Source organism: Ochotona princeps, chromosome 24 (genome assembly GCF_030435755.1).
Source record: "Ochotona princeps isolate mOchPri1 chromosome 24, mOchPri1.hap1, whole genome shotgun sequence".
Classification (NCBI taxonomy): domain Eukaryota; kingdom Metazoa; phylum Chordata; class Mammalia; order Lagomorpha; family Ochotonidae; genus Ochotona; species Ochotona princeps.
The window spans coordinates 18,760,729-18,773,760 of record NC_080855.1 but is presented as its reverse complement, the minus strand read 5'-3'; the positions used below and the strand labels follow the sequence as shown (position 1 = coordinate 18,773,760).

At 53.6% G+C, this 13,032-nt stretch overlaps 1 protein-coding gene across 1 annotated transcript in view; it reads right to left on the bottom strand.

Annotated features, from left to right (window-relative positions):
- Positions 1 to 12,540, bottom strand: part of ABCC6 (ATP binding cassette subfamily C member 6) — a 38,183-nt gene extending 25,643 nt beyond the window's left edge. Inside the window, exons 1-7 of the mRNA XM_058681088.1 lie at positions 12,428 to 12,540; positions 11,193 to 11,375; positions 8,475 to 8,600; positions 8,189 to 8,317; positions 6,556 to 6,681; positions 5,500 to 5,561; positions 3,274 to 3,405 (exon numbers count right to left, since the gene is read on the bottom strand). Of these exons, the coding sequence (XP_058537071.1) occupies positions 3,274 to 3,405; positions 5,500 to 5,561; positions 6,556 to 6,681; positions 8,189 to 8,317; positions 8,475 to 8,600; positions 11,193 to 11,375; positions 12,428 to 12,466 (797 nt within the window). The 5' untranslated portion in view covers positions 12,467 to 12,540. The remainder of the gene's footprint in view (positions 1 to 3,273; positions 3,406 to 5,499; positions 5,562 to 6,555; positions 6,682 to 8,188; positions 8,318 to 8,474; positions 8,601 to 11,192; positions 11,376 to 12,427) is intronic.
- Positions 12,541 to 13,032: the final 492 nt, after the last annotated feature.

Here is a 13,032-nt window from a genome sequence, read left to right as displayed (position 1 = left end):
CACATGGCGTCTTGGTCATTGAGCCAAGTGCCTGCCTCTATCCTCCAGTATTTTCAGGTCCACCTTTCTGCCTCCCTCCCTGCAGCTAGCCCTGCACCCAGCACTCCAGCTCTGGGTGAAACCAGAGGTAGCTGCGCCGGCAGCTGCAAGGCTAACCCCCCGGGGTCTTGGCTGTATTCAGGAGCCCTGGGACAGGGTGGAGGACAGGAAAGGAGGCTGCCAACAGCCCTGTTGCTGTGTGGCCCCAGGTGGACGGTGTTGGTGTGTATGTGACAGGGTGAGCTGGGCCAGTCACCTTGGCCCCCTGCTCCTCCATCTCCTCCTGGCCAGGTGGGTGCCCACAGGACCCTCAAGCTGTTACTCTTGGTGACCACTGCTGAGGTCACCCAGCAAGGGCAGAGCAGAGCCCAGCGCTGAACTCATGGTTTTCAGGGTATCTTCTGGTGCCTCAAGGACCCTGTCATCAGAAAGGAAGATGGAAAAATGCAGATGCTGCAGAGAGCTCAGGCAGACGGTAGCTGTGGGCAAGGCCGAGACCCCAGTCCCTCCTCCCTGGCTGGCTGGCCTTGCTGTCTGGTTCAGCATCAGGGCAATGCTGTCAGACTGTCACTGCACCGGGGTGGCTCGCCACTCACAAAACAGGGGGCTTTAGGTCTCATGTCACCCCCAGGCAGAGGGCCATCCCTGGCCACCGTCCCCAGGGGATCCTGCCTTGTAGCTTCCCAGCCATGACCACTCCCCACACCCCCTGTCTGTTTAGAACTCCAGGTGGGTGGAGCCCCCAGCTGTATTTCCCACCAGGACCTCCCTAGCGCATAGCCTGCCTCCTGAATACAGTAGGAACACCTATCGGATGAATGGGAGACACTCAGAGCCCGACAGGAATGCTCACTGAGGCTGTGCTGTGGTAGAGTGGGCTAGGCTGCCACTTACAACACCGGCATCCCATGTAAGTGCCAGTTTGAGTGCTGGCTACCCCACTTTGGTCCAGCTCCCTGTTAATGCAACCGTGAAAGCAGAAGACGGCCCAAACGCTTGCATCTCTGTCACCCATGTGGGAGACCCAGATGGAACTCCTATTCCAGCCTCGGCTGCTGTGGCCATTTGGGAAGTAAGCCAGTGGATGGAAGATTTCTCTCTTTGCCTCTCTGTCACTATCCCAAACAAAATCTTAAAGAGTGCTGGGCACAGGCCCGGTGCAGTAGCCTAGTGGCCAAAGTCCTCTCCTTGCACGCTCGGGATCCCATACGGACTCTAGTTCTAATTCCAGCGGCTCCATGTCCCATCCAGCTCCCTGCTTGTGGCCTGGGAAAGCAATCAAGGATGGCCCAAAGCTTTGGGATCCTGCATCCGCATGGGAGACCCGGAAGAGGGTCCGGGCTCCTGGCTTTGGATCAGTTCAACTCCAGCCATTGCGGCCACTTGAGGAGCGACTCAGCAGATAGAAGATCTTCCTCTCTTTGTCTTTCCTCCTCTCTGTATATCTGATTTTCCATAAATAAATAAATAAATCTTTAAAAAAAAAAAAAGAGCACTGGGTACATAACATTACACAAAGTTGTGGAAGGGAGGAGCTGGGTTGGCGGCCAGAATCAAGCCTTAGAGCCGGCAGATGGGGGTTCTAAAGTTGGTTGTCTTCTCCCTTCTGACCTCAGTATTTCATCTGTGGGATAGGGCAATGGAAGAGACGCCAGGGATGGCTTCTGTCCTGCTGGATGCTGGGCTCGTGTGGCCTCCGTGGCTTGCCCCAGCTCTGAGCCGATGTTAGCAAATGTTCCCTCTGCAGCAAGTGTCCCCTCCTGTCAGGGAACAACCTCCAGGTTGACACCTGCTCCCACATAGTGCAGGACTCACTGTGATCTGCAGAGGGCGCTGTGACTCACCCGGGAGCACATGCCCTGTCCGTGGTGTGGCCTCCACCCAGCGCCCAGCTCCTGCTGCCACGCAGGGGAGTGCAGGGTGCCATTTTAGGAGAGAGCAGAAGAGCCAGTGTTGTGGCGTAAGCGGGCTAAGCCACCATCTCCCGTCCCAGAATCCCAAGATGGAATGCCAGTTTGAGTCCCAGCTGCTCCATTTTCAACTCCCTGTTAATGCTCCTGGGAAGGCAGTGGGGGATAGCCCAAGAGCTTGAACCTCTACACCCACGCAGGAGACCCAGATGGAGTCCCCAAATCCTGGCTTGAGTCTAGCTCAGCCCTGGCTGTTGCTGGCATTCAGAGACTGAATCAGCGGATGGACAATCTCTCCGTGTGTCTCCCTCCCTCTGTCACCCTGCTTGTTAAATAAGCAAATCTTGAGATAAAGAGAAACACCAAGAATATTCTCTTTCTCTCTCTCTGGTTAGCTCCAAAGTTTCAGATATGGGCAACTTACTAAACCAACCAACCAATCAGAAAATAGCACGGTGCCAGGCCTGTTCTGTAGCCCTCCTTTGGCCAGTAGGTGTGTGACCCCAGGGATGACCTGCCCTTCCCACTCCCCCAGCTGAGGGGTTGCACAATATTTCAGACCAAAGTTTATGTTTGTGAGTGTTTAGCCAGGTGACTCAGAAATTGGTGTGGGGATGAACCCCGCATTCCTCTTTTCCTTCCGTCCTTGCCTACAGCAGGATTGCAAAGTGTTCTGAGGAAGTGGCCCTGCCTTCCCGCCCCAGGACAGGTACCTGTAATCTCAGGACCTGCTGGGGCAGCCAGGAGAGCAGCCCAGCCTCCTGGAGCCGTGCGGGATGAAGTCTGTGGCCTGCTCAGCAATCTGGCCTCTCCTCTGCTGTCACTCCTCGGAGTGTGTGCACTCCCTGGCTTGCATCCTGATTGCTGGGGTGCCCTGAGGCGACTTGCCCTGCTCTTCCTTCCCTGTTGGGTCTTGGATGGGGCCTCCCAGATAGACACAGCTAATTGCTGAGATTTCCAAGTCCCCCTCTGGAACTCCTGAATTTACTCCATCCCCCCAGCTCATTTGTCTCCCCCCTCTTAGACCCGTGCTTGTGGACCGCCTGGAGGCAGCAGCTGCCAGGGATTGCAGGTACCCCCAGTTCCCCACCCTGTCTTGAACCCCTAGACTGCCACCCAGCCCACCATCCATCCCAGCTTCCTTCGGGGGACCTGAAACATGCCCCGTTCCATCCGTTTCCCTTTGGGGTAAACAAAGCAGCCAGGGCAGACCCAGATCTGACCAGTAGTCCTCCCTAGTGGTATCAGCGGTGGGCAGGGGACTGGACAGGGCCCCGGCCATGGCATGGGTGTGGCCTCGAGCTCCCGCCCACCCTGCACTCACCGCTGGGCCGCCCGGCGGTTCCTCGTCCATTCCTGCTCCAGCCGGGACACCAGTTCTTCAGAAGAGTTTTCTTTTCCGAGTGACCACAGATCTTTGGGTTCCAGCAGCTTCCTGTAGCCCTTCCAGACCAGCCTGCAAAAGACAAATGCTAGGGCCAGCTCCTCCTGCCCCCTGGTCCTGCTGGGGGACTGCCTGGTAGCTGTGTGACTCTGGGGAAGCCAGTTCACCTCTCTGTCCCTCTGCTGGCCCCTACATGGGTAAAAAAAAATAAACCACTTCACCTGACATGAGAGGGGCACTCCTGTTTACAAAGATCATCTCATCTGATTCACTGTTATGATGGACTCATTTTACAGATGGAAAATAGAGGCTCGGGGAGAGTTGAACCAAGGAATGAACAGAGTGGCAGGAGAAATATGCATGGACGTCACAAAGTTCATGGAGGAGTGTCTAAATACATGCATCCTTTACTTCTCTTTTCCCCCACACACATCATTCGCAGTGTCCCTGTAGGCTTTTCACTGGCAGCCACTGCGGCAGAAACTCGGGCACGCTCCTCAGTTCCACGGGACCTCAGACTCCGGCTCACTCACTGCTCCAGTCGGCCGGCCTCAGGACCTTTGCACATGAAAGTCATGGCTGAACAGTCTGTCCCCAACACCCCTCCTCTGGCTGCCTGTCACTTGTCCCTCACATCTGAGCTTGGACGTGGCACACACCATCCTCCCCAGGCCCGAGCTGGTTCCATTCTGAGTGCCACCATCTCCCCCGTCTCTTTTCTGGAATGCTCATCATGATCACAATTATTTGCTGTCCGGGCCTCATTGTCTAAGCAGCCAGCGTCTTTTCTCTTCCATTGGATGCTGAACTCTGTAGCGGTAAGTTGCCTCATTTTCTCTTTTCTCAAAAAAATTTTTTAATGGGTCATTTATTTTTATTGGAAAGGTGGATTTACAAAGAGAAGGAGAGACAGAAAGATCTTCCATCCACTGGCTTATTCCTCAAGTGGCGGCAACAGCTAGAGTTGAGCCGATCCAAAGCCAGGAGCCAGGAGCCTCTTCAGGGTCCCCCGCGTGGGTGCAGGGTTCCAAGCACATGGCTCATTTTTTGCTCCTTTCCTAGGTACCTTCACAGGAAGTGAAACCATGAACAGACTTGGTTTACCCCAAGAGTACTGTGCTGAGTGAGTCTATAAAATTTTCTAACAAATGCAGCAATGGAAAGATTTCTTTAAAAAAAATAATAAATGAGGAAAACAATCTTTTTTAAGTTGACTTAAAGAAAAATATTGAGTAAATAAAGTGACAGCCCAATAAGCAAAAGGAGAGGCGTATAAATGCCTGACTTTGGGGAGCAGGAAGCTGCCACTAGAGGGCTGTTCGAAAAGCCCAGGCTGGGGCATAGCATAAACCTCCACCTGCAACACTGGCATCCCATATGAGCATGGGTTCGAGTCCTGGCTGCTCCCCTTCCTATCCAGCTCCTGCACCAGGGAATGCAGCAGAAGATGGCCCAAGTGGTTGGGTTCTGGTATGCATGTGGGAGACCTGGATACAACTCTAGGCTCCTAGCTTTCACTTGGCCCAGGCTCTGGCCACTGCGGCCATGTGGGGAGTGAACCAGCAGATGGAAGATCTCTGTGTCTTCTCTAACTCTGCCTTTCAAATAAGTTCAGAAATCTTAATTTTTTGAAGTGGACAATCCCATGCTTTTTCTACCAATCTGTGGTATAACAGGGCCAGGAAGCCTTGGAGCCAGGATCCAGATACCCGAGGTCAGACCTCAGGGGGCCAGCAGGGCCCCCACAAGTGAAGGCACTGAACAAGTGGGACTGCAGGGGCTTGTACTTTTACTCTCACATCCCTGGCACAAGGTACGCTATAGGTGCTTACTAAGTGTTGGTGGATCAAAGCTTGAACAAGAGACACTGTTACTGAGCACCTGCTGTGTCCACGCATCAGACATCTTCCACTGAATGAAGGTAGACTGTCCCTGTTTGTGGCCTGGCTACTAAGAGGCCAAATCCAAACCTTACTCCAGCAAGTCACTGGGGGTGGGATGTGGACAATGGGCACAGGGGACAGAGAGGGCAGTGCTGTGGCTGTGACGGAGACCACCTGGACGGGTCCTCGTCTGGTAGGCAGGAACCCCACCCCAGGAAGAGCGGTGGTGGTAACCCCTTCCCCAACCAGCACAACCCAGCCCCTGCCCTGTCACCTGACTTACCCAGAAACCCACCAGAATGTGACCTTGGAGGGGAAGGAGGCCCCAGCCTCTGGACATGAATTCTGCAAAAGGTGGGAGAGGGGAGCTTCAGTCTCACACTTGTGACAAGCACATGCCAGAGGGATGCCAAGGGTGGGGATGGGATACCCCAAAATGAGCTCAGTGCCCAGTGCCCTGGCTCTTTTCTGGGGAGTTGGGGTGACAAGAGGGAGAGCTCAAAGAAATCTGGTGTGGTTGTTAAGATGCCAAATGTGATGACCACACCTCGTATCAGAGTGCCTGAGGTCACGTCCTAACCCTCCTTGCGATTCCAGCTCCGGCTGATGCATGCTGGGGAGTGCAGCCAGTGATGGCCCAAGTACTTGGGTCCCTGCTGCCCATGAGGAAGATCCAGACTGAGCTTCTGGCCTCTGGCTTTAGCCTCGTCCAGTCCTGGATATTGAGGGCATTTAGATAGAAGGTATGTCTCTGTGTCTTTCTCTCTCTCTGCTCTCCAAATAAATACAAATTTTAAAAAGTTTTCTGTACAGAAAAGGATGGGTCAACTACGGGACAATATAACACACCCCCAGCTAACTGGATACAAAGTCTTGGGGCCTGTGTTGTGGTACAGTAAGCTAAGCCACCGCTTGAGATGCCAACAGGTTATATCAGAGTGCTGCTTGGAGTCCTGGCTGCTCCACCTCTGACTCAGCTCCCTGCCAATGCACCCGAGAAAGCAGCGGAGAAGAGAATGCCTTAAGCCTTTGCGACACTGTATCCGCATGGGAGACCCAGGTGGAATTCTTGACATTTCCTGGCTGAACCCCAGCCAATGGGACTATTTCAGAGAAAAAAAAAACAAAAAACAAAAAACAAGAAGGTAGAAATCTCTGTCTCTCCTTATCATCCTGCCTTTTTCAAATACATACAGATAAATCTTAAAAAGAAAACAACAAAAACTGCAGACTTATGCTCTAGCCCGACGCCCTCTGGCTACATAGGAAGGCACAGACCACTGGCGCGGTGCAGTGTCCGGAAGTGAGAAGGTGCTGCGGCAAGGACCCCAGGACTCACAGGCTGCTGGGGCTCTTTGGGGAAGAGAGGAGGCTGATCCGCCAGGCAGGACAACACCAACTGTGCCACAACCAGAGATAAACACAGGTAGGTGGACAGGTGGCGGATGGGATCCTTCTGGAAGCCCTGTGGGAGAGAAAGAACCAGTCCACAAGCAATCAGCACCCGAGGCCAGTGAGCGCAGCCAGAGGACACACAGCATTCAGGCCCCATGGAGTTTCCAGGGCTGGGGGCAGGACCAACATGCCCCAATGCTAAAGGCCCTGGCTTCAAGGATCATGGCGATTTGTGATGTGCCTGCACTCTGAAAAACTGTCTTGGGCTGGCATGGCGTGTTGCCCTTGGCAGCACACAGCTGTCAGATTAGCCAATCAAGCCAATACTTAGCCCCAAAGGTTGCTTTTTTTTTTTAAGATTTATTTTTACTGGAAAGGCAGATGTACAGAAAAGCAAATACAGAAAGATCTTCCATCCTCTGGTTCACTCCCCACGTGGCCGCAATGGCTGGAGTTGAGCCTATCCAAAGCTAGGAGCCAGGAGCTTCTTCCAGGTCTCCCTTGTGGATTCAGGGTCCCAATGCTTTGGGCCGTCCTCCACTGCTTTCCCAGCCCACAAGCAGGGAGCTGGATGGGAGGTGGGGCCACTGGGATTAGAACCAGCATCCATACGGGATCCCAGTGCATGCAAGGAGAGGACTTCAGCCACTAGCTTACCATGCCAGCTGCTCCACTTCCCATCCAGCTCCTTGCTAATGCAACAGGGAGAGCAGCAGAGGATGGCCCAGGGCCTTGGGACCCTGCACCCCATGTGGGAAATCCAGAAGATGTCCTTGGCACCCAGCTTTGGCCTGGCCCATCCCTGCCCATTGCAGCTATTTGGGGAAAGAATCAGTGGATCCCTCTCCCTATACAGCTCTGCCTTTCAAATAACATATATCTTAAAAAAAAAATGAAAGGACAGGATAATGCCCTGCAGCCTGGATGTGTCTCCTCTTCCCAAAGCCTGGACTGACCATCTTGTTAATTACTCTCAATACATGGGTGATTTTACCCCACAGGGGCTTGGGATTTTGTAGTTCAGGGGCACTGACCTGCTGGCATTGGGTGAGTGGAGGCCAAGGATACAGTAAGGGCAGCTTCCACACCCCACCCCCAAAAGAGAATTAACCAGCCACAATGTCAACGTAGCCGCAGGAAAGGAATCTTTTAGTTTGCAGAGCAAATAAACCAGCACATCCCCAGACTCAAGACTGACGTGCTGAGGTACAGGTGCACAGGGTAGGGGAGGGGGAATGAGGGGATACGAGCCCAATGGATGTTCGGCATGCACACGTGTGTCTGTGCCCTGGTGGCATGCATGTGCTTGTCTGTGCCTGGGAGAGGCACCCAAGCGTGCCTCCTGTGTGAAAATGGGATGTGTGATGTGAAAGTACTCATCCATCAGAACTGCACGAGACACGAGCAGCTGTGGATGAGCCAGTGTGCGTGTGTATCTCTGGAATTGAAGGGTCTGCTGTGGGCATCACTGTACACGCATTAAGTCCCATGTGCAAAGCCAGGGAGGAAGGATAAGATCCAAGGATTGAAACTGCCAGGTCAGTTTTTCCAGGGAGCCCAGGCCCCTCCCTACTCACCCCTCCAGAGGCCTGCTGGGCAGTGCTGACAGCCGGCAGGAGGACACAGAGCAGCCAGTACCCAGCCAGCACCCCAGACACCTGCATGCCCTTCCTTCTCTCGGCGTGAATCAGGAACACAGCAAAACTCTAAACAAGAGAAGTCCAGACAGGCCGCTTAGATGGGGCTGGGGATGGAAGAGGAAGTAAGAGCGGTACCCAGGAGCCAGCCAGAACCCAGACAGCTGTGAGGGAGCAGGGGGTGGGTGTGGAGTATTACACAACCGGGGAAGGGGGCAGTCATTACCATGGTGGTGAGCCACACCGTTGGGTGCATGAGCGATTCCGGGGCCTCAGGCATCCCATGCTGGATTTTCCAAAGAGCGACTGCCACAGTGAAGGTGTACAGGACCATGAGGGTGAAGCCGAGCACCTGGGGACACAGGCTTAGGTGAGGTTGGGTGACAAGTAAGTTGGCGGCAAACTGGTAAGCAACAGCGCGTGCAGTGTGAACATCCTCCCCAGGTCCTGTCATGAATCAATGCCACAGGTCATCCACGTGCCAGCTCATGGGACACATGCAGGGCACTTGGGAGCAGTCCCGTCACTGTCACATAACACACAAGGACTTGAGCCAATCCCATGTTCTCCAAAATGCAGGTGTTCTGAGACCACAGGGGGTGAGATGACTTCAGACGGGGAGAGATAGCACGAAATGAATTTATTCTTCAGGTGAAAAAGTGACACTATCTTCAAATTTTTTTTTAAGATGGATTCTATTTTTTGATATTGGAAAGGCAGATTTACAGCAAGGAAGAGAGACAGGAAAATCTTCATCTGCTAATTCATGCCCCCAAGTGGCTGCAACGGCCAGTGCTGAGCTGATCAAAAGCCAGAAGCCAGGAGCCTCTTCCGGGTCTCCCACGTGGGTGCAGGGTCCCAAGGTTTTGGGCTACCCTCTACTGCTTTCCCAGGACACAGTCAGGGAGCTGGATGGGAAACGGAGTAACTGGGACATGAATCAGCACCCATATGGGATCCCAGTGGTTGTGAGCAGTAGGGAGAGACACCTGGGGAAGGAGGGGGGGAAAGAGGGAGGCAGACTCAGGACTCCGGCTCATTCTTCCTAAACAATTCTGGCACAAGAGCGCTACCTTAAAAATAAGCTACTTTAAGCCCAGCACGATAGCTCAATGGCTAAGCCTTAGCATGCAAGCACCACATAGTCACTGATTCGTGACCTGGCTACTCCACTTCCCATACCGTGAGCCCATGCAGTTCCCTGGTTATGGCCTGGGAAAGCAGTCAAGGATGGCACACAGCCATGGGACCCTGCACCCACAAGGGAGACCTGGAAAAGTCTTCTGGCTTTGTATCAGCTCAGTTCTGGCCATTGTGAATGAATCAGCAGGTGGAAGATCTTTCTGTCTCTCCTTCTCTCTGTAAATATAATCTGCCTTTCCAATAAAAATAGATCAATCTTTAAAAACAAAGTTATTTTGAAAGGACACATCCCAATGACCTATTTGCTCTAGGCCCTGCCTCTTAAAGTTTCCACAAACTCACATCCATTCTACAGCAGAGGGGAGCTTGTGTGGCCTGCAGGGCCTCAGATATACCAAGTGTCTCAAAAGAACTGGAACACGCATATGACGGAAAAACTATGCATGGCTCTCGATGTGGGTTTTCAGCAAATAAACTTTTACCTTTTCACTCCACCTTCCCCCATGACCTCTTGGAATTCTCTGGTATTCTTGGCTCTCCCTCTGGGGGGTTGGGGTGGGGCAGGAATGAGAGCCAAATAGAACAGAGTGCAGTGGGCAGGGATGGACTCAGAGAAAGAGCATTCTGGCAGGAGTCTGGAGCACAGAGGGACAGTGAGCGGGGGCCGATGCATAGGGAGACTCACGCCTGGAAAGCCAGTGTTTCAGACACTCCAGTAAACACATCATAGCTTTTTAAAGTGTGCTGATAGCACGGCCAGTTCAGAAAAGTCAAAACACAGAGGGCAGAACAAGTCAATCAACCACCTCAGCCATATGTTAGCAGTGAAAAACTGGGCAGAGGCTCTAATGGACTATGTCAATCAGTGGATTCTTCAACGACCTCATTGTGCTTGGAGTGGCGAGACTGGCAGCAATTCATAACTGCTGAACTATCAAAACCACTTGAGCAAGACCCTCAGAGCATGCCCCACATCCGGGACCTGGGGTGGGTGGGAGACTGGGGGTTTCTCCCTCAATATTCCCCTTTACCTCAGATACATGAAGGAAACAATATGGAAATAATAGTCTTGCCCACTTTCCTGTAGCCCTTGAACCTATTTACCCCAATTAACTATGTAAAGATTGTCAAAAATACAATAAAAAATGAAAAAAAAAGTCAAAACAAGTTTCTAGCTGTTCAAATGCTAAAAAAATTTTATCTTATGGACCCACACCTGCACAGGGGTAGTATAGTGGAATAATCTTCATCCTGCAGCACCAGCATCTCATAGGGACACCAGGTCGAGTCCTGGCTGCTCCACTTCCCAACCAGGTCCCTGAAAATGACCTGGGAAAGTAGTGGAGGATGGCTCAAGTCCTTGGGTCCCTGTACCCACAAGGAGATCTGGAAGAGAAATTCCTGGCTCTCAGCTTCAGACAGGCCCAGCTCTGGCCATTGCAATCATCTGGGGAGTGAATCAGTGCATGAAGGTCTCTCTCTCACAACTCTTTCAAATAAAATAAATAACAGTAATTTAAAAAAAAAAAGTTCATCCTAGTGTGGCTTGGCAATCACTTTGTGTGCACACATGTTGAACTGTCTGACGTGGTGGTGCTAAGTGTCCAAGACTGTGTAGCAACCTTGTCCCATCCAATTCACGTCTGCTGCCTGGCTAGCACTGATCTGTCGAACAGGCGCTCTTCTTGGCGGAAGGTGCATCTACTCTGGGCTCTCTGCCAGGTTCCAAACTGTCCCTCCCACCTTTACCCACCCCATCCCTGTGTGGTCCCCAGGCTCCCAGCAGCTCCCCAATGGTTACCATTTTGGTTTTGAACAGCCGGGACATCCGGAGGTAGCCCCTGTCATGGTGGTGGAGGTAGAAGAGGTGGATGGGGCCGAGGACCCACAGGTACATGGGGGGCCCCCATGCCCCTGCTGTCCTCAGGAAGCACAGGCTTAGGAGGTGGGAGGCCACAGGCTGGGGCTCCGACTGGTTCCAGACCTGGGGGAATAGTAGAAAGACTCTTAGGATGGTTCCAGCCTAGAAGACCGGGGACTACTCCGGTCCACAAGGAACGCACGGTACTCAGGAACGCCGGAGACTTCTCCCTTGCCTCGCCCTCTCATGATCCTGCCAGCTGTATGCACTTGTCTTACTGATCAGAAAGATGAGAAAGTGCAGCTCCAGAGGTATAGCCACTTGGTGGAGGGGAGTAAGCTGGGACGTGGCAGGGCTGGGACTTGAACCTGGGGAACTGGGCCCTGGAGTCCACCAGGCTTGGGCTCCATAGTTAGTGCTTGGTGCAGAGAGTCACTTTATCTACGTAGCAACGCTGGAGGTGTAGGTCCTACTTCCCCATTTCCCAGCCCAGTAAGCTGAGGCCCCAAGAGGAGAGGACCTGCCTGGTTCAGGCCTACACACACACTGGATGTGGCCACGCTGTCTCAGCCCGAGACTGCTCTGGGCAGGAGAGGAGTCAGTGCACAGGTGTCCTGGTCTGTAATTTTGACCTCAGCCCCCGTCCCCCCACCCCCCGTGCGCCCTTAGAGCTGAGCAAATTTTATAGGATGGGGTCATTTCTGCTCTCTCCCCCACTGAGCTACCCTCCCCTCACTCCCACCCACCCCCATTCTCCAGCGGTCTCAAGTCAACCTTTCTGTGCATAAGGGGAATAACAGGTTCCACCTCCAACGGTTTGATTAAAGAGGTTAGGAGCAACAAAGCACACAGCAGGAGGCCAGGCACGGAGTGAGTCCTCTATTAACCTCAGCTGATGGCTCTTGATCTGCTCTGCTCTGGCTCACCCAAGGACCCCATTCCCTGGCAGCCGGGTTGGAAGGGGCGGCCGGAGAGGCAGGGCGTCCAGAAAGTCTTGTGGGGTTTCACTGTCTTCACGCGATTCAGGGCTCAAGCCCTCTTTGGGTGCTGGGCTGTAGGGCTAGCCTCTGCAGTTTGGAGGCCAGGACGTTGTGGGGCGAGGGAATCTTTCCCCGGGACAGCAGCCCCGAGGTATCTGCGACCATAAGACAGTAAGGACAAGGGTGGGCACTCACCCCCAGGCCAGCGCAGGGCTCGCCGGACGGCGCCGCCATCGAGCGCCCGATGTCCGTGCGTCGGTCAATCCCGCGGTGCCTTCCTTCTCCACCGAGCTCCCGGGCCGGGGGAAGGGGCGGGCCGAGCGGGTCGGGCTGGGATTGGAGCTCCGGGATCGGGAGGCCCGGGCAAGGTCCGGCCGCGCGGCTGGGGTGGGGTGGCTAGGGGTGAAGCGAGGCGAGGCGGGAACCGGGCGCTCAGAGAGGAGTGGCCGGGACCCCCTAAAGTGCAGTCATTTCCCCGGTATTCCTCCTCCTGCTACTTCAAGTATCTTCGGCTTCCGGAGCACTCTAGAACCAGCAATCCCTACCGGCGACTCCCCACCAGGTGTGCACGTGCTGGGTGACCAGCAATCGGGAATGGACGAAGTCCACCTGGAGAATGGTGGGAAGAATCTAAGAAGCTAACGAAGAGTTTAGCACAGGGTGAAGTAAGCGCTCATTAGAAATTAGCCATTATCATCAGCATTGGTAGGGTCACCACTTAGTCTGAGTTAGTTACAACGCCATTCAGAAGTATTGTTAGAAGTATTGTTGTATTAGTATTCCCCATGCCTGGTCTTCCT